A 24,406-nucleotide genomic window follows, 5' to 3' on the forward strand; every position below is an offset into this window, starting at 1 on the left:
AGCAGCATGGTCACCTCCCAACCTCCCACCATGACAGGCGTCTGAGACAGAAGGTGGCGAGGTCATCCAGGACCCAAGCCTCATTGCTAAGGCAAGCAGGTGACCCAGGGTGACACTGAGGAGAGAGAGCTGCTCCTCTTTCTGTGAAGACAGTGGGGATTCTCTGGCTGTCTTGGCAAAGGTGGCTTTGGGGGCACTAGGAGTTTCCTCCTGGACAGGACGTCAGAGCACTGAGGGCGGCTGCAGGACAGCATCGTTCATATTAGTGGACAACACCAAGAGCCTGGTGGTGTATTAACAGGGCATCGTTAAACACAGTCAACGGGGTGACGTGGAAAGATAAGAAACCATTCAGGAGAGGACGGATCTGGGATCCTGTCGAGTCGGAGTTAAGCCATAGGTGGATTTCATCTGTATGAAGCCACAGAGAGACTTACTTCCAGGCCAGGCCAAGGGTGCCTTTCTGGGTGGTAGGGAAGTCTAGTCCTCAAGGTGGTGGTGCCAGGAGTGTGTGCAAATTCAAACTCGCCAAGCTGTACCACCCAAACCAGCGCCCTAGGCTGTCTGTGAGACCTCAAGAAAAATAGAAAGTAAAGAACTATGATTTTAATAAAGATGCCTGTATTGTCATCTGGAGCGAAATAAAAAACCAAAAAGCCTCAGCGCATAGAGTGGTACACGTGTGAGAACAATCGAAAGGCGTGCGTGAGAAAAGGCAGGAATTGAAACACATCAGTAAAAGGGATTGCTTTGAGACTGTGAGAATATGCCTGATTTTTCCCTACTTTCTGTTTTTTCCCAATTTCGTGTGCCATGAGCATATGTTGGTTTTATAATTAGATCTTTGTTTTTCAAAATAAAAGACCATCTGCTATCTTTACAGTCCATCTCACCATCAAGCCAATCCTGACCTGGAGTCAACTCAAGCCCCAAGCATTTTCCAAAGAGCTGCCATAAAGCAAGATTTTAAGTCACTGTACTTCTGTCATTGACCCTTCCAACTCAAGAAGAAGCAATGTTCTCCCCCATCTGTTGATGATGCTTTGAGCATATGGCCCAGAGGTGGTGTGCGCAAGGAGAAAAGCAACCTCTGGAACATCAGTGCAAGAGATGGAGCTGCTGTTTGAAAACTAGCCCCAAAGCAGAGGTGGTGTGAGACACTTTCCAACGTGGGCATCAAGTCTAGAGTAGGAAACTGATCAAAGGATTATTTCTCATGGGATCCCAACACCATACATCGGAGACTGAGAGCCATGCAAACCGAGAAGAGAGAACAGAGAAGCAGAGACGAGAAACCAAGTCACAGAGTGATCAAGGGCTAGCTCGTTATTGTTACCTCCAGAACAGAGTTTCATTTATTAATTACTAAAGAATTTCTCATGGGTCCTCACTTAGTTGCGCATCCTTGGAAGGGACCCCCACCCCAGAGGTAACTGGAATAGCTCTTTGGACCAGACACTGCAAGGAGGGTGAACACCCTGCTGAGTTGTGCTTCCTTGTTTCAGCCCATGAATCCTCACCCCGTTTCCCAAACTGCGTGGAGTTCTGTACTATTTAAGTACAAGCTGACCCTGGGTCTAGAACATCACCGGGAGGGATGAGGAAATGGAAACTCACAGAGGGGAAGTAACAAGTCAAAGTCATCCCCCAGGCACTGAGCAACCCTGAACTTCCTCCATGACTTCACAGTGCCCTCTGGGGGTGAGCAGGCCCTCACATCCTCAGCCATCCTGATGACAGTCACCAGGGACACGGGTCTACACAGCGACAATAAGAACCAACAACAGTCACAAACAGAAACATAACATTTGGCCAAGAGTTTTGCCCAAGAGCCAGACCCGTGAACACACAGGCCATCCTTCCAAGAGCCCAAACCAGAGCTATGTTACTTATGTGGTATAAATTTGTATGTCCGTTTATTGATATCCTGGGTTGCCAGCGCTTTCTGAAGCACCCTTTGTATGTCTCTGTTTGAACAGTCCACTGAGGGCAGGGGGTCTGAAGAGGATGGACATCCCTGTAACATTTGATCTTGACCACAGACATAGAGAATAGGTTTATGGTTTGTTTGTTGTTTGTTTTTAACCCTATTTTACAGATAAGAAAACAAGGTACAGCAAGAATCAGTAGCTTTGTCTAGAGTTAAGTAATAAATAATGAAGCCAGGGTTGGACTCCCTGCAGCATAGCCACAGTCTTTCACTGTTGCCTTTTGAATCGCATGCATGGGATGAACTTGAACGAGTGCCCCCTAATTCATTGTCCTCCTGCTGGGTACTGAGTCCTGAGCACTGTCGTCATAGTCATACACCCCCTGCAGGGTGGTTCTCGAGGGCTGAGCTGTTTCTGTACTTTTCTGACTTTTTCTGAGTAGTCATTTTTTTCTATTCTCCAAGAACCGACTGCCTTTCAGTTTCTAGTTTGCTGATACTAATCTGCTCCAGGCACAGTCTCCAGGAAACTCATTTTATTAGGGAAAAACAAATGTTCTCAAAATTTACTTATAAAATAAACTCCAAGAATGGATCCCTGAAGGAGTATCTAAGAACTCGGTGTTCATCGTGAGTTTGGTATATGGTAAATGCGTGCTGTGGGTGCCTCATATAATCTTTCCAACAAACCCACTGAAGGGCTCCTCTTATTCAGCCCACTACACAGAGGAGAACGCTGAGAGTAGAGTCGGGCTTCAAGCTTGACCGTCGGACCCCAGGGGCCACTTGCTCAGTCTGGGTACTAGGCTACCTCCACAGGTTTGGGAGCTTATGATTTTGCTTTTTGGAGTCTCCTTGGCCTTCTTGTGGATCATGAGCCATAGCTTCTTATTTCATCTCTGAAGTAATGGAAGCCCAGGAGTGCTCTTGAGTCTCACCAAGAGATCTTGACAGGACTGTACCCAGTGTCAGCATAGAATCCTGGACATGACCACATTCATTTCTCTCCAAATAAATTACGTCCTTGTGTGAGGAACTCAGCCACCTGTCAATCTGCCTGGGTGCGGGCAATCATAACTGCTCCCTGGATTGGAGGGTCATGCACAGGAATGCATGAGGATATGCGCCATGGGATACTCAGAGAAAGATGGGAAAGGTGTCTTGTTCCCAGGTGAACCTATGGTTAAGACCCTCTAGACAACCAGCTATTTTAGTTTACAAAGAAAAACAGGGTGGTGAGCCCATGTGAGTGAGCTATGGTGGGACAGAGGATGGAACGAGAGTGGGCAAAAGGGGGCACATGTAAAAAAGTAGGGTTCCCCTTTGAAAAATATATATATAAAGTTGGCTTTAATCGGGAGCAACTATTAAAAGAGTCCGGCTTTCTCATCCATTCAGCCTTACCACAGCAAGGCCCTGTGGTCTTCTGTAAATCATTTGCTTCTTGAACACCAATTTCTTTTATTCAAACCATGGGCTTTTGATTAGATGGCTATGTCTACCTCTAGCTCTAATATCCCTAATTCTTTCTGGTTCCTAACAGACTCTGGGTAGTGGGATGAGCAGAGAACAAAAGTGAAATAAATCATGGAATGGGAGAAGCTGGCAAATAAATAAAGCCAGAGCTCTTTTCTGTAGTCTATTTTAAATGAAACTTAAAAGGAAAAAAAAAAAGAAGAAGAAGAACAAGAAGAACTGTTCTCTGCTTCTTTTCCCCTGCAATACACTTATTCATTAATCTCCGCCCCCCTTTAAGAGAAACTGTGCATTTCCTACTTCTAAACTGGCTGTATACTCAATTTGCACAGCTCAGTTAGCCAGAGGAGCTGAGACATCCGTTTCCCCCTACAAGAAACTCTGGTAAGTCATCTCTCAGCCTCTTGGTCTCTTAGCTCAGCTTCTGTGATGAGTAAAACCTTGACAGGAAACGCAGAGAAGACATCTGGCAGCACCAGGTGCCCAGAGAACTATCTTAAAATATGATCTTTAATAGAAGGAAAGAATTGGGATGTAGGACAAGGGCCAGAGGAAGATAGCATCAAAGATACAAAAACACTATTATGAATGAAAGACTGAAGAGGGAGTAATATTACTTTTAAAACAAGTAAATCCTCACCTCTGAAAAAGAAAGACTTCCCAAGACAGGAATCTGTTGAAATCTCAGCAGGGACTCTCCTGAGTTAAGGAGAACTGAAACTACTCCTGTGGGTGCCATTGAGCATGTGCCCCCCCCCCGCCCCGAAGCTAAATCCCGTACTACCCCACCCCACCTCCCCCAAAAAGGGAAGCCTCAAAATTTTTCCAATTTAATATCAAATTACAAATATCAAATAAAGTTTCCTTCGAGTGGGTCAGTTCCATTTAGGAGACGATTCCTTTTCCGGCTCAGAGTTAAAGTGAGATTTCTCTGGGTGTTTCTTTAAGCCACCTCATGTGGGGTCCAGGGAGTCCCTGAGGAACCAGGATTAATTAGAGAGGATTTTCAGCTCAAGGGGTGGAATTATTTGAACACACTGGCCAAGCCAGCTGGTTGTAAAGCCAAACTGCCTCGAACCGAGGACATCCACCTTTGGAAGTAGATGAAGTGTTTTCTTTCGGGTCATTTCTTTGTGTTGGTATGACAGCTCTTAGATGTGACAACTCAGAAACTAACCAACACAAACTCCAGAGAAAACTGTTAGGATGGCAGCTTGGTTTGATGACTGGTGTTGGCTTCTGTCACCTTCTTGGGAACTTGGGCATCAACCCATTCTACTCTGACAATGGGTCACCAGTGGAGGGTCCGGTTCTTTAATTCTTTTGCCAAGAAGGTAGGTAGCATGGTGGTTGGGTGACATAGTGGTTGTAGTGCAGTTCCTTCCTTGCTGTGTGGCTTTGGGCAAGTTACTCATTCTTCCTGTGCTTCGGGGGGTCCTGTCTGCAAAATGCAAACAATATTACCTGCCTCATAATGTCACCCAGAGGATTAAATTAACAAATGGGTATGAAGCTCAGCATGGTGATTGGCCTCAAGTATATACCTGGGGACCTGGTGATCCTTACTGGCTCACTGGTGGTGTGTGTTTTTCGTGAGTTAAATAACTCTGGGGAGCAGTCAGTTCCATATAGATTATAAAACAGTGAGTTAAAACTGTGCCTGATTCCGTTTCTCAAAATTGCTATCCTCGCTACATTCACCACACATTGCCATAGAAAGCAAACTTTTCCTTGATGAGATGGTGCTTGTGTGAATTTCAGCTCCATCTGGTGAGTAGGGAGGATAGCAGCAAAACTTACCTTCCCAGAAAAGTGGATTGTTTGGAAACAAGAAGGAAGTTCCTTCCGTTCAATGTAGAAATCTATGCATCCAAGGAAAAGACCTGTTCAAGTATAAGAGAGTGTGCACTCAGAACAGACCACTAACTACACTCAGCTTCATGAAGTATCACTTTCTGTCTATCCACAGGATCAAACAAGATGGATTATCAAGTGTCAAGTCCCAGCTCTTACATCGATTACGAGACGTCAGAACCCTGCGTTAAAATTGACGTGAGGCAAATTGCAGCCAGGCTCCTGCCCCCGCTCTACTCTCTGGTGTTCATCTTTGGTGTCGTGGGAAACCTGCTGGTAGTTCTCATCCTGATCAACTGCAAAAGGCTGAAGAGCATGACTGACATCTACTTGCTCAACTTGGCCATCTCCGACCTGCTTTTCCTTCTTACCCTCCCGTTCTGGGCTCACTATGCCGCCGCCCAGTGGGACTTTGGAAATGCAATGTGTCAGATTTTGACAGCGGTCTATTACATAGGCTTCTTCTCTGGAATCTTCTTCATCATCCTTCTGACCATAGACAGATACCTGGCCATCGTCCACGCTGTGTTTGCTCTCAAGGCCAGGACAGTCACCTTCGGGTTGGTGACAAGTGGGATCACCTGGGTAGCGGCCGTGCTGGCCTCTCTCCCAGGAGTGATCTTTACCAAATCTCAAAAAGAAGCTTCCCGTCATACCTGCAGCCTTCATTTTCCAGCCAGTCAATATCATTTCTGGAAGAAATTCCAGACATTAAAGATGGTCACCTTAGGCCTGGTGCTGCCCCTGCTCATCATGGTCATCTGCTACTCGGGGATCCTGAGAACCCTGCTTCGATGTCGGAGCGAGAAGAGACACAAGGCTGTGAGGCTCATCTTCACCATCATGATCGTCTACTTTCTTTTCTGGGCTCCCTACAACATCGTCCTCCTCCTGACCACCTTCCAGGAATTCTTTGGCCTGAATAACTGCGATAGTTCTAACAGACTGGACCAAGCCATGCAGGTGACAGAGACTCTCGGGATGACGCACTGTTGCATCAACCCTGTCATCTACGCCTTCGTCGGGGAGAAGTTCAGAAGGTATCTCTCGGTGTTCTTTCAGAAACACATCGCCAAGCACTTTTGCAAACTCTGTCCCAACTTCCAAAAGGAAGTCCCTGAGCGCGTAAGCTCAGTTTATACCCGATCTACTGGGGAGCAGGATATCTCAGTTGGCTTATGAGCTGGACTCAAGCTGGCCTACGACCTGGACTGCATTGTGTCTGTGACTTAGTTTTCATACACAGCCTGGGGGGGGGGGTGGGAGTGATTCTTTTAAAAAAAGAAGTTACTGTCTCAGAGAGTCCAAGATTCGCCCCCTATTTGACATCTCTTTTAAGTATATTGGATCTTTTAAGCCCATCAGCTTTCTAAGCTGAATCCAAATATGTTGATGAAATAGCAACCTTCTCATCTCCCTACCACTTTTATTAGGTTATTGGCAAACTCTTCTTTCACTGAAAAAGTTGCCTATATAAAAGCAGTCCTCAGAGAACTGCTGATTCTTCAGTGTATCTGAAAAAAAAAAATCAAGAAGCGTTTTGTTCAGGTTCCTAGCTTGTGCAAGGCAACATACAGATTGTAAATGTGTTGAAAATAGATCTTTGGTGATGAGAAGGAAAGATAAAGATGTGATCAGTTAAGAAATGGTATCTTCCTTGTGTGATTTCTCTAGAAAGTTTCATAGACTTTCAGAAACAGTTAAGCACCCCGTGGTCTAGAACAGCTGAGAATGCTTCTTTTTTTTTTTTGGGGGGGGGGGTTAGGGGAGGGATACTGGGGATTGCACCCAGGGGCACTCGACCACTGAGCCACATCGCCAGCTCTATTTTTGTATCTCATTTAGAGACAGGGTCTCACTGAGTTGCTTAGCACCTCACTTTTGCTGAGGCTGGCTTTGAACTTGCCATCCTCCTGCTTCAGCCTTCTGCGCCACTGGGATGAAAGGCGTGCACCACCATGACTGGCATGAGAACACTTCTTCATGAGAAGGAATTTGAGTTGGATCATCAGTCGGTGGAGAGGCTGAAACCCGTGCTTCAGGCTGCAGAACTGTGTGTGCAAAGCTTGTGCTCCAGGCTGCAGGATTGTGTGTGCAAAGCTTGGCTGTACGAAGACACTGGGTTGGTTGGGAGAGACCCTGGGGAGGAAGGACAGAGTCGGATCACAAGGAGCTTGACACCACTGCTCTATCAGAGTCGTGAGCAGAGCAGAGCTCCCTGGACTGTCTTGAGGCAGAAGACTTATTTCATGGCCATGGATGGCCTGGAAAGGTGAGCATTTAGGGCCTGAAGACCAACAGCAGTAAGGTGGGAGGGGAATGGCTTCCACCAAGGATCAGGCCCCGCCGCCATGGAGGGAGAGAAGCTTAGTGCGGGATTTAGGGTATAAAGTTAGCAGAACATGTATGAATTTTGAATTGGAGGTGGGATGGCAAAGAGGAGTCGGGGAGGACCCTGAGGCTTCAAGCCCATCCGAGAAGGCCTTGAAGAGACACCAAAAACGAAGGGAGAAGGGTTAGGTAAAGAAGAAGGGGCTTGGGCATCAGAGGATGAGTCCCATTTTCTGAGTCGAATCTCGCCTTCTCCAGAGGGGCTCCAGGCTGTCTTCACTGAAGGCTCCTGTCTGCAGAGCTGTCCTCCTCGTCCCAGCTCGGATCATGGGGGTCCTTCCACGAGGCTCAGAAACACTAGATTTGTGAATACCTGAGCTGAGGTCTACAAACACATTGTGGATCACACGGGAGTTCTAGGTGAGGATTGCTCATGTAGGTCAGTGGTTGAGCCCTTGCCTGGCAGGCATGAAGCCCCAGGTTCCTTCCACAACACCCCCCAAAACAACAAACAAACAAACAAAACATCCAGAGTGTTATCATCTTACACAAGAAGGCCCAGAGAAGTAAGGGGAAGCTCTCTTGCCCAAGATTCTGTCTGCTCAGAAGAGGGAGCTCTCTGGATTTACCTATCAATATGCAAAGGGGGAAAGTAACACATACATTTGGAAACAAGTTGCCCTGGGTTTCAGAAGCCACAAAAGAACAATTTACTAACTTCCATGTTTCAGGCCAAGTGTGGGGGGTGCTGGATACTTTTTGCAGAAGCCTCCAGAAGAACTATACCCAAACACTTAGGGAGGAATTCACTTCAAGGGAGGGTTGAGATTTTTGTTTTTGTTTTTGTTTTTGTTTTCACATCCCTGGGGTGGTTTGAACTTCAGAGTTGTTAAGACAATCACAGCGAAGGCTACAGTAAGGAAACATAAGTGGGTAAGAATCACTCAGGGGATTAAAGGGTCAGAATGATAAGAAGTGCTACTGGTTTTTCTCAAGCTTCTGAATGTGAAACTAGGGCATGTGGCTGTCAGCAGGAAATGAACAAATGGAAATGTCTTTCCTTTGTTCTGAAGGTCATTGAAAGTGCATGTGGAGCTACACCCCTCACCCCAAGTCAGTCCAAACATCTGACATCACTGAGGGTCCAAGATTCATCCAATCTCTTTACCTATCCATAGGCAAAGGGGGGAAATGACACCTACAATTTGTTTCCAAATGTAGTTTCTTCCAAACTCCTTGGAAGAAAATATGCCTCTAATAAAAACCACCTTCTTAATATAACTGTATTTTTTATTTGTTTTAATCAGTTATAAATGACAGTAGAATGCACTTTGATACATCATACAAAATGGAGTGTAATTTCTCATCCTTGTGGTTGTACCTGATGTAGAATCTCACTGGTCATATAGTTATATATGCACATAGGGTAATAATGTCCGAGAACCACATGACCTAGAGTGGTTGTTACAAGGGAAGGAATTGATCAAGACGCCGAGTCAATGATCTGAAAAAAGGAAATCTGATCTCCCAGAGGTTGGTCCCATTCTGCTCGGGCTATGAAAAGGAATAATCCCATGTGCAAAGATGATTATCAGAGTATATATCAAAAGAGACTAACTGAGGAGGCTAAGATTTTGAAAAGCTTTCATCATCCAAACATCGTAGGTGATCGCGCTTTTCCTGAAGCCAGCGATGGCAGTCTGTGTCTTGCTGTGGAGTATGCAGGTGAAAACTCTCTAAATGATTTCACAGGAGAGTGCAATAAAGACTGCCAAGATGCTCTCCCAGCAGCTCTCATTTTAAAAGTTGCTTTGAACATGGCAAGAGGAGAGGGCTAAAGTGTCTGCACCGAGGGGGGGGGGGGGAACTGCTTCATGGAGACATGAAGTCTTCAAATGTTGTAATTAAAGGTGATTTTGAAAAACAATTGAAATCCGTGATGTAGGAGTCTCTCTACCATTGGTTGAAAATATGACTGATTAAACTTTTGATGAAAGTGACTGAGGCATACTATGCAGCTTTGGGAAGAACTGGATGAATCATATCAGAAAGTAATTGAGCTTTTCTCTGTGTGCACTAACGAAGATCCTAACGTGTTCCTCAGCTGCACACATTGACGAAGCCTTAAAACTCAATGACCAGTGATCACATCCATGACCGCCTCACCGTGATGTATGGTTTGTGACTCTAACTGTTCTGTTGACTTGGATACATTTGTATAGTTCCTAGGATGATCCATAGTTCTAGACTCCGGAAGAGGTCCTACAATAGGACCATAGTATTATTATTAACATTTGAAGAACTTCTTAAGGCTATTTTTTAATAGTTTTATATTAAGCACTCAGTATCGTATTAAATTTTCTGTAAAGTTTAAAAAGAATAGCTAATGCAGGTACTTAGAAATTGCTCATACAGACTTAAAACACTAGCTATAAATGTTGTAAACTGTCTAATATTAATTTGAATCAAGTGACCCTTACTTTTATTAATGACCTTTCTTCAATTTTTCTCCTTTCATGGATCTATTAATATTAGCACTCCTTAAGTTTGAGCTCAACATGACCTTCAGGATTGGCCTCTACTCAACATCCCCAGGGTGAAGGCACCTAACCATCAAAAATAAATATAAATTAAAAATAAGCATAATTGTATTCTTGTCCGTTCGGTCAGTGTACATTTAGAGAACAGCACACAGAATTGTCGAACTATTTTATAAGTAACACCCTTAGTTTAAATAATACTTCATTTAAATGTGTGTGTGTGGGGGGAGTGGTTGTTTCCTTTTAAATATTTTTAAAAGTCCACTTTCTTTATGAAACAATTTGCCATGGTAATTTGTATTTAAAGATATTACTTCTAAGGGTGGACCTGAAAACTTTTAAATTTCAAATTGAATCCTACTTCTCAAGCAAAAGAGTTAGCAGGTCTAAAAAAAGAAACCGGCTGCTGTGAGTCCATCGCCCGTTTGCAAAGGAAGGCAGCGTGCCACCTCCAAGTCTCATGATTCACCCACGGTCCTGAGTTGAAGGGCTAAAACAAGTGAGCATGGGACTGGTTTCTGTAACAGCTTCTTTTATGTCGCTTCAAATCCCTCCCAAAGACTTGGCTTTCAATGTAGCGTTATTCAAGGTTACTTTTGAATTTCCGTGCACGTGTTTCTTATCCTGAGAGGGGACAGGTGCTCCAGGTGGCCTGTCTGGGTCACATTCACAGTTTGGAGCGTGCTGGTTTTCAGTGTGCTGCACATTCAGCTTCCAGAGAAGGTCACGGGCAGCAGACACTGGAGTCGGCCATGGTCCTGCTTAGAAGCACCTGAACGGAGCAGGAGATGGCACAGCTGGGTCTGGCCAGGAGCAGCTTCTCCTCCCTGAACCTGAAGAGCTGCCTCCCGTCTTGTAGGTCAGAAGGTGGAATGAGGAGAGGAAGGGTAGTAGGTAGCTGGAGCTAGATGAGAGGGAAAAGGACAGGGAGAAGGGAGGCCCATGCCCTCCAATGGAAACCTCCTGGGGAGGTTCGATGGTGCCCATTTTCATGGCTTCTCTATTTTGCATCTTTTTCAATGACTCCAATGTTGACATGAAGAAATGCTACCTGGGCTGTGGGCAGTTTTACCCTACCTCTTGAGTTTGAGCTCATTGTAACCTTCAGGATTGCCTCTACTCACCATCACCCAGGTGATGAGTCAAGGAGGGGGACATACATGGCATGGGAAAAGTCAAAGTAGAGGTGAATGTCCTGAGCAAAGAGAAATAATGTGCAAATTCATAAACTGAGAGTCTGTGTGCATTTGTGTTCCAGGGGTTCTAAGTTTAAATAGTTCTGACTATAATACACGCTGGTACTTCCACAAAGTTATGTTGAAGTTTACAGGTCATTTATTTTCCATCAGAGATACAGATTCCCAAACATGAGCACAACTAATGAAAACATGAGACAGGCCACAAGTGACTCTGGGCTAGACGTGCAGCTGACAACCAGAGAACAAGCCCTAAACCTTCCACCTGCTCTTCCTCTCGATCCTGTTCATGTCACCATTGCCCACGGGGATGAGGGGACAAAGGAAGCACAATATAAAAGCATTTTCATAGTTCCTTCCTTCTGAAATAAAATTCACTATAAAAGTCCTGCTTGTGTTTCTCCCCAAATCTAGTCGAACTTTCATAGATCATATATTTCTTTCATAAATCTTCTATAAGCATTATAAGTCTTACTTATATTGGGCTCCATATTGTCACTGCCTGGTTTGATTATAAGTTCTGTGAAATCATTGTGATTCTGTCATGTTTGGGGGATTTGTTTTTTGATTCTTGAGGGATAACCAGATTTTTAAAGCCTGAGTGGAAAGACTTAGGAGTCATTCTCAAAACTAGATTCAAAGATCCGTCAAAACCACGAAGAACCATGGACTCTGCTGCCCCCCTGAGGCCACATGAGGAAACCCATCAGGGTGCAGGGCTGCAAGCCTTGACCAGAGAATTCCAAGGAGTATTTTACATTCAGCAGTTTAGCCTTTGCTTCTGCACCACTTCAGTTGTGGACAGAGGAGTTTCCACAGAAGCTCAGGGTAGATGATGCAAAGCTCATGAATCGTGAAGAACAAGAGGTGCATCATTTGAGACGGCAGGTTGATGCCTGGGGTGAAATTAAGGTTCCAGTTGCCCGAGCCAATCTCCACAGTGTACTTAGCCCAAGACCTTGCAAAAAAGGTCAGAAAATGCACTTTTCATAGTCCATCCAAGTTTCTTCTGCATGTCACTCTGTCATCCTGTATATCCAAAGTGTTTGAAGTGATCAAATCTGATGGGGATGCAGGTGGGTTCATTATTTACACTGTCCTTTCTCCATGACTTTATCTCTCTGTTTTCATAGAGCCCTCTTGTGGAATCCTATACTTTGAAAATGGAAAGTTTATCAAGGACCAGTCAGCCCAGCCCCCTTGTGCCATAGATGAAGAGTGAAGTTTACCCCAAGCACCAATGACTCTGATGTAGCATGCCTTGGTGCCAAGCCCTGGCACTTTGGATGGTGTTTCCTACATGGGCAGCGAGTGATGAGTAGGGGAGGTGGAAGAGGTTCTAACTCTCTGCTCCTGATCATCACACTCACCTAAGTTCAGGGAGTTGAGCCCAAAATTCATGAAGGTCATGCTCTGGCCCTGATTGAGTCTTGGCAGCATATTAGAATCACCGGGAGACTTTTACAAAGAGTGACACTGGGTCACACCCCCAAGCAAATCTGATTTGATCCGTGGCAACGAAACCCAGATAAGATGTGAGAGCAATCCAGCTGCAAGGTGACACACCCTGTTGGTGACCAGGGTTGATTCAACGGATCCGGCTGAGTAGGAGCGTGTCCCCTCCCTCCCTCACTGCTCCACGTGCGTTCTGTGTGTACTCAGTGGAAGAGGATGACCTTCCCGGATGGAGGAGGATCATTCTTCACTGGAGGATACACAAGTAGCTACACTCCCCAGCTGGAACCTCCAAACCTGCCCCCAGGAAAGTTTCCAGGTGATTCTAAGCATAGCCAAGCTTGAGAGCCACTGCTTCAAGCCAAACTGAGATCAAGGATTGTGACCTCAGCAAAAGCATGCCTGGCTCGGAAGGAGGTGGCATGTGGGCCAGGGAGAGTTTGAATTCATCTCCTCCATTTTTATAACAGAATGGTAACCCCATCTTCTTCAAGCCTGTTTTTTTAAAGCTTATGAATCTAGACTTAATTGGCAATTATGAAATATTTGTAGTTGAGGCTCCAACTATTCAGTTTCACTTCTGGTTTGGAATCATGCTTTGGCCCCTCTTCTCCAAACGAAAAATAAATAGAAGCAGGATGTCTGGAGCCCAGGCTGAGCTTGGTGATTTCAAAACCAAGAGAGAACAAGCCTCTTGTGTAGAAAAGGGTCATAGATATTTTATAAATGAATATGGAATTTGCTTATGTTGGAAAAAGAGTTCTCCTCCCACCCAGTTTCCTGTCCCTCCAGTGACACTGGAGCTCTGTCTAATAGAGCATTATTCCTGGAGAACTGGGAGTCGGTGCCAGTTCATGCCAGCCCCAGGTCAAGGCCAAGGTAACTCAGCAGGGAATTAAAAGTTAGTGTTAAAATAGCAGTTCTCACAGGGCTCAGAGAATGGTCTGAATATGTACACACACACACACAAAACAGACAAACAGCTCCTACTGCAAAGTAAATATCAGTGAAAATTTACTATTTGGGGTTTAAATCAAGACAACATCCTTTTTGAAACTGCCTACAATTCAACTGCATTGAATGTAATACAATATAACTCATATTAAAAATAGAAGGCAGAGCACTGTGGCCTGTAGTCCTAGCTATTCAGGAGGCTTAGACAAGAGAATCACTTGAGCCCAAGAGGTCAAGGCCAGCCTAAAATAAAGCAATTTAGTGAGGTCCCATCTAAAAATAAATAAATAAATAGATGAAAATCTGATGGGAGCATTTTGGTATAGTCTATAAAAATTCTTCTACTTAGGTTTACTTTCAGAAGCTAAGATTATTAAAAAAAATACTTTTTAAGGAAATTATGATGCCTCCTAACAGTTCCACCAGGACTGTGTCAATTGGTCAACTCAATCTTCTTCCTGCTGGACCAAAGAGTGGAAACTCAAAAGTCAGATTGATCTGAGTTCCAACTTGAGGCTACGGGAGCTTGGGAAGGGACTTAAAGTCTCCAGGTCTCAGGTTCCTTCTTGGTAATTTGGGATACTGCTAATATTTATGTGATAGGGCTGGGTTGGAATAGATAGCATCTCGCCCAGTGATGTCCAGTGGAAATTTCCATAGGGATGAACCTGTGCCATATCTGTATTTTCCAATATGGCAGCCTCCAGACTAGTGCAAAATATGGCTAGTGTGACTGAAGAACTGAAATTTTAATTTTATTTAATTTTAACTCTAATGTGGCCAGCACTATTAAATTCACCTGATATTGATCATATCAATCACTCAATGTCACTATATGAATTCACCTGATATCAATAGTTCTGGTCAGATTGTATTGGACCACAAAAGTCTGGCATGCAAATAAATAAATGTCAGTGGACTTGGAATCAGGAGTCAGGGCATCCTAGCTTTGAGTTACTATGCAAGTTACTTACTGTCTCTAAGGCTCAGTTTCCTCATCCATATTTGGGACTAATAATAATACCTGCCTCAGAGGTTTGATCAGAGAATAAATGAGAAATTGCATGTTCAGGACTAAACATAGCACCCAGAAGTTTTTGAACCGTTAGCTACTTTAACAATTTACTAGTAATGGATATTTCCCCTTTAGGTTAGAATTGTACTTCCCCAGATTGCTCGTAAATGTGCTGACCAAGACGGGTCCCTCTCGGTGGGTAGCATGAAACACTAGAAGATTAAAGTTGAATGAAGTCTCCTTGCATGTGAAATCGACAGTGGTCTGACTACTTGATGGAAAGGACCTCACATACTGTGTAGCTCTGTATTCACTCTCCTCAGCCATGTTGCTGCTTTGGAAGGCTTTTAGGATGAACCCACCTGATTTCCATAGTTCTGGTCCGAAATAGACTCTGTAGCTCAAGGCAAACCAGGAGAGCCAGTGAGACAGCCAACTCCCCACCCATCCCCCTGGATGCCAAGATAAGCTTAGACGCCAGGAAAACGAGTGGGCATCCCTTTATCAGAAACTAGGTAAACAATACACAATGAGGAACCCTGGCAATGCCACATGAGCAGATGGGGCTTACACACAGGAAGGAAGTAGGGTTTCATATCACGGAACTTCCCAGCCAGATCTGGGACCCTCACCCTTGGGCGGTGTGCCTATGAAAAGAGAAGCAGTCAATAGATCCCAAGTCCACCCTCCTCTCATGGAGTCAGGGGGTCAGAAGCAGGGGAGGCAGTGGGAATGTCTCCTTCAGTCCTCCCCTGAGAGGGAGAGGGAACGTGGGCAGAGCTTCTAACCTCCAAAGCAGAAGCAAAAACCTGGAAGGTGGGAAAGCCAAGGAGCCATCCCCAGTACATTTTAGTTGTGCATTAACCACTGCTCATTCAGCAGTCCTTCATTCAGTCAACAAACACTTATGAGGGCCTAATATATGCAAGACACTGACCCATAATAATAAAAAGAATCCCAGTCTTCAAGAGATTAGCTATATAGAGAAAGGGGTAAACAAACAGACAAATCATAAATCACAGTGATGTTTGATGCAGCCAAATAAGAATCGGTTAGCAGCTACTGAAGGACAACTTAGGAGAAGGAACAATTCTGCAAATGTGCAGAGATAAAGGAGAGCAAGGCATGGTCCAAATGCCTAAAGTGGCTCAGCAAAGATGAGCTGATGATGATGATGGTGGTGGTAGATAGAGTGAGTGATAACTGAGCAATGGATGATGGATAGATAGAATAATGGATGCTAGATAAACTTGGATGGATGGATGGATGGATGGAAAGGTGGATAGATGGATGAATGGATGGGTAAATGGATAGAAGGATGGATGAATGGATGGACAGATGGATTGGTGGATTGTCACGTTCCTCGTGACTAAAACACTCACAGTCACTCCAGGGGAACTGGGCTGCACGAAATAACCACCAAGAGTCAAAGATACCATTTTCTTTGAGGCTCGCAAAAAGAGAGAGAGTGAGCACATGCTGAACCCTTTTCTTGGGGAGAAGCCATTCAAATGAGGCAAGGAGTCAGGTTTCAGGGGATTGAGTCTAGCTTCCTGATGTCTGCTGTCAGCAGATTGACTGACATCTAGGAAGGCCACATCCAAAGGCAGAGCAATAGAAGGCCACATCCAAAAGCAAGAAACAAAAGGGTGTTTCCATGGAACATTCTATCCCAAACAGGGCAAAGGGGTACTATCACAAAGGAACAGGTGAGCGTAGTTCAATCCATGGGGCTACATGCCTACATCTGAAAGCACATTCTGCTACTTTGAGGATTGGGGCAATATCTAGGTCACTACGAAAGTGACCAACAGAGACTCTCCCATCATGGGAAGGAGTATGCGAATTCATTCAGACTGGCTGCCCACAATGGGTGGATGGATGGATGGGTGGATGGATGGATGGGTGGATGGATGGATGGGTGGATGATGAAAAGAAGGATGGATGAAAATGTGGATGGATGAAAAGGTGGATGGATGAATGGATGGATGGATGGACGGACAGACAGATGCTGTGAGCATGGCTGTGAGAAGAGAAAAGGGAAAGGGAAAAAAAAGAATTAGCTTTCTTTCAAGGGCCATTGCAGTGGTCTTTCTTATCATAAACTCTAATGAATGCTACCCAAAATGAATCAGTCAGATTCTCACTTATAGAAATGATGATCCCAACTGGACCCACTGAGTCAGACAGTGGCCACAGTGCCCTGGAAAGAAAACCCATGTCTGTCAAGGGAGGTGCCCCACAGAGCTACCCTAGGTCATGGGCTTCCTGAGTGCAGATGCTTGGCCTTTCTTTCTTTGCTGTGACCAACCATCTCCCAGGCTCCCCTTCATTGCTGGGAGAGCCTGAGCCAGACTCTCTACTGCTTGCATTTTGAGTGCCTTGACTAACACAGATACCCTCTTCTCCCTCTTTCAGAGAGAAGCACTTCTCCCCTCCACTTTCCAGCGGCTCCTCACTCATTAGCTTCTTCCAGTGGAGCAGACGGGTTTCCACACACAGATGTGCAAGTACAGGTGTGCTCATCATTTCCACCTTAAGGTGGCTGCCTATCTTTATGGATGTTGCTTTCTTAAGGAACTTATATTTAGTACAAGAGAATATCACTTTGCCCCCCTCAAAGTGCCACCCCTCTTTAAGAGGTCAAACAGTATTCTTTCTCTTCTGTCCATCTCCTCTTACCAAGGAGTAAACAAAGGACGATCGTGGAAATTGTCACTATAATTTGCATAAATTATTTGCATGAGTTGACAATTACTCATTCTTTCAACAAGTATATATTGAGAAGCTATGCTTGTGCTAGTGTTGTTACAGGCCCAAGTTCCTCTATTCAAAGAATGATGTAAAAGTCTAAGGGAAGCCAGAGGACAGACAGGCAATCACAGTGCAGGGGTGCGTGCTTCCAGGCACATAGGTAGCTTTCCTAGCCCAGGGCTGAGCTATCCAAACCAACTTCTGACCTGGCCCAGCTAAAACCTAAGAACCAAGAGTGGGCCTTCTGGTATCTTTGAGATTCTCTTTGAACCCAACAACCTAGTCCTCATTCTCAGCTGCATTTGTTTTAGAACCTAAAGTTCCATTTGACCCTCCCTCCATGTCCAATCCAACCCCATGGTTTTTGATAGCACACAAAATTCACAGGATTGGTTTTTCATTCAGTGCTCTCTAGCTAATCCCCGCCCCCCATTCCCCACCCCACAGTTGACCCTCCTACTGCAGCAGTTCTCACTAGGGGGAGACATTCCCCCCATCAAGGAGATATCTGGAGACATTCTGGTTGTGACAACTGAAAGGTTATCAGCCCTAGTGGGTGAAGGCCAGGGACGCTGCCCCACATCCCGCAATGCACAGGACAGTCCCCCACATCCTCAGGGCCATGGTGGAAGCCCTCGGCTTTCAGTTTGCTGAAGCCTCAGCAGGGGGGATTCTGGGGGAGGACACTTCAAGGAGGATGTGGGAGGCTGGGGCAGGCCCCTCGAAAATTTCTGCAGCAGACACTGGAACACAGGTGTGCGCTCCAGAACCCAACAGAGGCTTCAGCCCAGGTAGAAGCACTCTGAGTGCAGAAGTTCATGGATTCCAACACAACCAAAGAGTATGGACTTTAGGGGACGTGAGAGGGTCCAGGCTTGGGCCTGGTGAAAAGAGGAGCAATGGTGTCAGGGTGTGGGAAGATGGCTTCAGTTTTCCGAACCAGCTGAGTTAGAGATCTTGAGGGACATCCGGACAGTGTTGGGGAAGCTGGACGTGCTGGTATTGAACTCAGCCCCCGGGGTCTCAGCACCTGAGGTCACGACAGTGGACCCACAGGGGTGGACAAAATGGCTCAGATGGGGGCTGGGGTTGTGGCTCAGTGATAGAGCACTTGCCTAGCATGTGTGAGGCCCTGGGTTCGATCCTCAGCACCGCATAAAAATAAATAAAATAAAGGTATTGTGTCCATCTACCAACTAAAAAAAAAATATGCATATATTATTTTTTTAAATGGCTCAGGTGGACATTTTCCCAGCTCTCTCTCTCCTTGGACTATTCCCAAAGGACTTAAAAACAGTATACTACACGGACACAGCCACATCAATGTTTATAGCAGCACAATTCACAATAGTTAAAGTGTGGAGCCAACGCAGATGCCCTTCAATGGATGAATGGATTTAAAAAAATGCGGCATATATACCCAATGGAATATTATTCAGCAATAAGAGAATAAAATCATGGCATTTGCTGGTAAATGGATGGCGCTGGAGAAGATAATGCTAAGTGAAGTTAGCCAATCCCAAAAAAACAAATGCTGAATGTTTTCTCTGATATAAGGAGGCTGACTCATAGTCGAGTATGGAGGGGGAGCATGGGAAGAATAGATGAATTCTAGATAGGTCAGAGGGGTGGGAGGGGAAGGGAGGGGGCAGGGGATTAGCAAGGGTGGTGGAATGTGATAGACATCATTATCCAAAGTCCATGTATAAAGACACAAATTGAGTGTCAACATATTTTATATACAAACAGAGATATGAAAAATTGTGTTCCGTATGTGTAATAAGAATTGTAATGCATTCTGCTGTCATTTTTTTAATCAATTAAAAAAATAAAGTAAAATAAAACTTCAAAAAAGAAAGACAAATCAATAGATACAGAATCGTGTCATTGGCAAAAAAAAAAAAAAAAGAGGGCTCTGGTGGAACCCTGAAGCCCGCAGGCAGCAAAGAAGAACCCCAAGGAACAAAGAGATGTGTCCAAAAAAGGCAGAGGTGTACCTCTGGGGCATCTTAGAGCCCAGAGAAAAAGGCTGGGGAAGAAGAGGAAGTGTGAGCAAGTCAAAGGGCTGCAGAGAGTGAGGCAAGACCAGGGCGGAAAAAACATCCCCAGGCACCAAGGCGCCACCCTAATGGCAAGATGGCTTGATAACCCAGTCTTGGCTTCTTCCTTGACACAGGAACATAGCATTGCATTTCCCCCTTTTCTGGGAAGAGGGCAACTTTTGTCCCCAAGTTCTGGGCTCTCTGGAGGGGTCAGGACCAACTTGGTAGTTCAAAGGTCCTGGTTTACTGGGATGGAAGCACCTTTCTAGGATCCTTTCCAGAGGAGGTGGCTGAATCCTGGGCACAGGAAGGAGGTGAAGGTCATGCACTCTGGGACAGAGATAGGAGGTGGCTCAAGTCTGAGGCTTCAGCCCTGAGGAGTCTAGGGGGCACCGTGGGCAGAGATGGCAGGAAGGAAGCAGAGCCTTCACAGGTCCCAGCTTATGGGCTCATAAAGTCCTTGGCCCGGGGCCAGGGAGGACCCTGGACAGCCACCCACACTGAAGATCAAAATTAGCATGGGCTACAATTTAATTTTCTTAAAGGGAATATTTTAAATGAGGATGCTAAGTGGTGTGTTTATCACTCTGGTTTTTTAGCCTCTGTTCATAAAAGAAACATTTCTCAGACATCTCAACATTTACGATACAGATGATATGGAACCAGTGTCGTCTATTCAACCCCACCCGAGCCCATGAAAACTGGAGAGAAGACCCTTTGGCTGGGAAGAAGAGGCCAAAGAAAAGCCGGAGGATTGGGGCTGGGAATCCCAGTTCCTCCCTGACCCTCCTCTTCACACTCTGAGAACAGTGGGCGGGTGATCCACCAAACAACCTGGTGAAGCAATGGCCTGTGGCCGTGTTGAGCCTGTGTCTTCCTCCTCTGGTGTGCATGAGCCCTGTGGTTCCACAGTCTTGTGACATTGTGGCTTTGGAAATTTTAGTTCCCATTTCTTGTTATTCAGGGTAGTATTCAAGATTCGCAGGAAATTCAGAATCCTCCACGTACACAGAGGACGCTGGGACCTTGCCCAGATACCTTTTTGGCGACTGCACCTCCCCACCCTAGTTGCTGTGAACAGAGCTGCTGGGACTCGCATCTGTGCCCTCACGGGCAACATCACCTACCTTCCCAGGGGATGGCTGGGGAGAACAATGGCTGGGGAGAACAATGGTGTGGTACAGTGGTCTGGTCATTCTCCAAAAAGTCAGCAACCCTGGAGGGCCATGTCAGTTCCCCGGCTCCTCCTGAGGGCTGAGGGCTCGGTTTTGCCACCCTGAGGCCACTCCTCCTGCTGCCTGATCCTGCCTCATTCCACCCACCCCTTACAGGTATGTCTGCTCGAAGCCCTGCCCACCCAGCAAGTTCCCATGCACACCTCTCCCTCTCAGAGCTGGGGATTCCCAGGAACATGATACGAAATAACCTATTCTGGGTTGTACTTTTCTTATACCAGAAGTCAGTCCCAGACGGGAAGCAATATGATGTCACCCCCTTGAGTTCTATTACTTTTCCTTTCCTTGTCCCATCTCTAAGGGACAAGCAAATGGTCCCTCAAGAACCTAAGAAGAGAAGACATTCGGAGAAAAGGGGAGAAGAGCAAGTGGCCCCCACATGCCTGACCTGCCTAAAACCCACTCCAGCTTCCAGCCAGGATGACACCCACCCTGGGAAACCAGGGGCCCTGTTGACTGAGCCCAGGACCCTGCATGCTTCCCCAGCTTTGCTCATCTCCCCGTGAAATACAACCAGCTGTGTTCCTGACCACATCCCTCCAGGATGTCAATGCACTTGGGAGATGTGTCCTTCAGGATCTTAGAGGACTCAAGTGACATAGGCAAGGTCAACTGAAGAAGGCTCAATGAAAGGCTGTTTTACAAAGATCTGGACGGGGTGCAGGGATCGCAGTGCAGGTGGAATACCCAGGGCTAATGAGAGCGGGTTGCTAGTCCCACTGTGGGTCTGGGACAGCCAAGAGGAGGAGCCTTCTGAAACTCTTCATTAGGTCCAGGGGCACATCAGCCACTGAGAGCACACCAGCAGGGGCCAGGGACTAAATCCCCTGACTTCACCTTCAGCCTAAAACTCCTCATTGGCCAAGCCCAAGTAAACATCGGAAGACACGGGAGCTTGTTCTCAACAAGGCAAGTGTCCCTGGACATGGAGCAGGGAGGGGACAAGAGTGAAGAGTGGATACAGAAGGACAAAAGAAAGATTAAGACAGTAAGCACTCAATGCGGGTGACATGAATAAATGAACTATGGGGTTCTCCAACAAATAGTCATTGAAATACTGCTCTGTGGATATTTGCCATTTTAGTCACTGCCTGATGTAGGCAATACAAAGCCCTCACACATATATATATTTTTTAAAAGGCTACTAAATATAACATCGACATGGGGGCAGACAGCAACGTCCTGGGCTCTGTGAGAAAGGAGCTGGAACTGAAAGTTCCTGGCACACAGTTAGCACTTAGGAAAATGTGGACTGCAAGGAACACATCACACACAGAGGAGGGCAACTAGGCACCTGGTCCCTTTCTGTCTAGTCTCTAAGTGGTCAGAGGGAAACTCCTCTGAAAATTCAAATCCTGAGACTTGTGGCAAATATGAGGTTCAATTTGATAACACCGAGACCTTGGGATGCAGCAAAAGCAGTCCTGAGAGGGAAATTTATAGCAATAAAACCATCATCAAAAGAAGAGAGATCTCAAATAAACAATCTAATATTATAACTTAAGGAGCTTTCTAGAAAAAAGACAAAGTGTGCTTAGCAGAAGAAGGAAATAACAGAGGGCAAAGCAGAAATAAACAAAATAGAGACCATTCCAGGTGCGGTGGCACACGCTTGTAATCCCAATGGGTAGGGAGGCTGAGACGGGAGGATCACGAGCTCAAAGCCAGCCTCAGCAATTGCAAGGTGCCAAGCAACTCAGTGAGACCCTGTCTCTAAATAAAATACAAAATAGGGCTAGGGATGTGGCATAGTGACTGAGTGCCCTGGAGTTCAATCCCCAGTACCCACCCCACCCCCCAAAAAAAGCAAATAGAGACCAGGAAAACAATAGAAAATATCATTGAAACTAAAGGTTGGGTTTTTGAAAGATAAACAAAATTGGCAAGACTTTAGCTAGGCAAACCTTTCTCAAACAAATTTTAAAAAAGAGAGAAGACTCAAATGATATTAGAAATGCAAGAGGATGGGGCTGGGGTTGTGGCTCAGTGATAGAGTGCTCACCTAACATGAGCAAGGCCCTAGGTTTGATCCTCAGCACCACATAAAAACTCATCTCCCCATGAAATACAACCAGCTATGTAAGTATAATAAAGTAAGTAAGTAAAATATGTATGTAGGTAAAATAAAGGTACTGTGTCCAACTACAACTAAAAAATGAAAATTTATTTTAAAAAAAAGAAATGAAAGAAGACGTATATCTCAGAAATATGAGAGACTGCTGTGAACAGCTATACACACACACAAAAAAAATTGTATTACCTAAAAGAAATGGGTAAATTCCTAGAAGCGTGTGATCTACCAAGACTGAATAAGGAAGAAATAAGAAATCTGGACAGACCAATAACAAATAAGAAGATCGAATTAATAACAAAAAGTCTCACATCAAAGGAAATTCCAGGACCTGATGACCTCACTGTTATACTTAGACAAACATTTAAAGAAGAATTCATACCAGTCCTTTTCATACTCTTCCAAAAAATTGAAGAGGATGGAATACTTCCAAACTCATTTTATGAGACCAAAATTACCCTAATATCAAAGTCAGACAAGGACACTGCAAGAAAACCACAGACCAATATCCCTGATAAACAGAGATGCAAAAAAAAAAATCCTCAGTAAAATGAATTCAACAACACAGTAAGAACCTCATTCACCATAAAGCAGGATTTACCCAAGGGATGCGAGAATGGTTCAACATACCTGAATCAATAAATGCAATATTCCACCTTAGCAAAAATCAGGCCCAAAACCATATGATGACCTCAAAAAATGCAGAAAAAGAATCTGACAAAATTGAACATCCACTCATTCTAAAGTATCTCAAAAATATGTATAGACCTCAAACAGTGTGAAGGCTACACAGGACCAGCACACTTTTCACATCACATTACAGCGAATAAATGAAAGCTTTCTCTCTAAAATGAAGAACAATACAGGAAGGTCTACTCTTGCCCCTTTTGTTCTGCCAACACAGCAAAGCAACAATGAAAGATCTAGAGGAGGGGTGACAGGAGATTAAGAAAAACACAGAGACATTTTTAAGCAAAGCTGAGGCTAGGTGGGACACTCTCCTGTGATGGAGGAACAGTGACCCAGAACCAGCTCACATGTTTATTATATAGAGTCTCATTATCAGGAAGTTAAATTACAGAAGCCTTGTAAATTGTCCAAAGCTTGTGAGTGATTGAGAGGCTTCTTTGTGCACTAAAAAAGTACAGAATTAGAAATTTCTTGCGGCTATCCTGTTGTGCCCAGAAAACCCATTTTACCGGAATACTTTATAACTGTTAGCATCAGAGCTGAGTGTCAAGGCTATTCCCACATCTTGCCTTTGGCAGGGAATGTTTCCCAGGCATGGTTTTGCCAACACACAGGATAGGCTAATGACCGGGACTTATTTGCTCTTCACATCATTCATCATAGTACTAGAAATCCTGACCAGAGCAATTAGACAAGAAAAAGAAATAAAAGGTATCTTATAGGGAAGAAGTGAAATTGTCTACTGATGACATGATATTATTTATAGAAAATCTGAAAGACTAAACACACACATTCTCTCTCTCTCTCTCTCTCTCTCTCTCTCTCTCTCTCTCTCTTTCACACACACACACACACACACACAC

At 45.0% G+C, this 24,406-nt stretch overlaps 1 protein-coding gene and 1 pseudogene across 1 annotated transcript; both read left to right on the top strand.

Annotated features, from left to right (window-relative positions):
• The first annotated feature begins 3,762 nt into the window (after positions 1–3,762).
• Positions 3,763–6,489, top strand: LOC113183580 (C-C chemokine receptor type 5). Its single transcript, XM_026389897.2, has 2 exons — positions 3,763–3,790; positions 5,376–6,489. The coding sequence occupies exon 2, from the start codon at positions 5,387–5,389 to the stop codon at positions 6,440–6,442; it is 1,056 nt and encodes a 351-aa protein (XP_026245682.1). The 5' UTR covers positions 3,763–3,790; positions 5,376–5,386; the 3' UTR covers positions 6,443–6,489.
• Positions 6,490–9,120: 2,631 nt separating this feature from the next.
• On the top strand, positions 9,121–9,736 carry LOC113183532 (lymphokine-activated killer T-cell-originated protein kinase pseudogene; annotated as a pseudogene).
• Positions 9,737–24,406: the final 14,670 nt, after the last annotated feature.

This window comes from Urocitellus parryii, chromosome 3 (genome assembly GCF_045843805.1).
Source record: "Urocitellus parryii isolate mUroPar1 chromosome 3, mUroPar1.hap1, whole genome shotgun sequence".
NCBI lineage: Eukaryota > Metazoa > Chordata > Mammalia > Rodentia > Sciuridae > Urocitellus > Urocitellus parryii.

Bases quoted from the DNA above. Each gene is read 5' to 3' on its own strand.
- LOC113183580 (XM_026389897.2), top strand. From the start codon at position 5,387: ATGGATTATCAAGTGTCAAGTCCCAGCTCTTACATCGATTACGAGACG.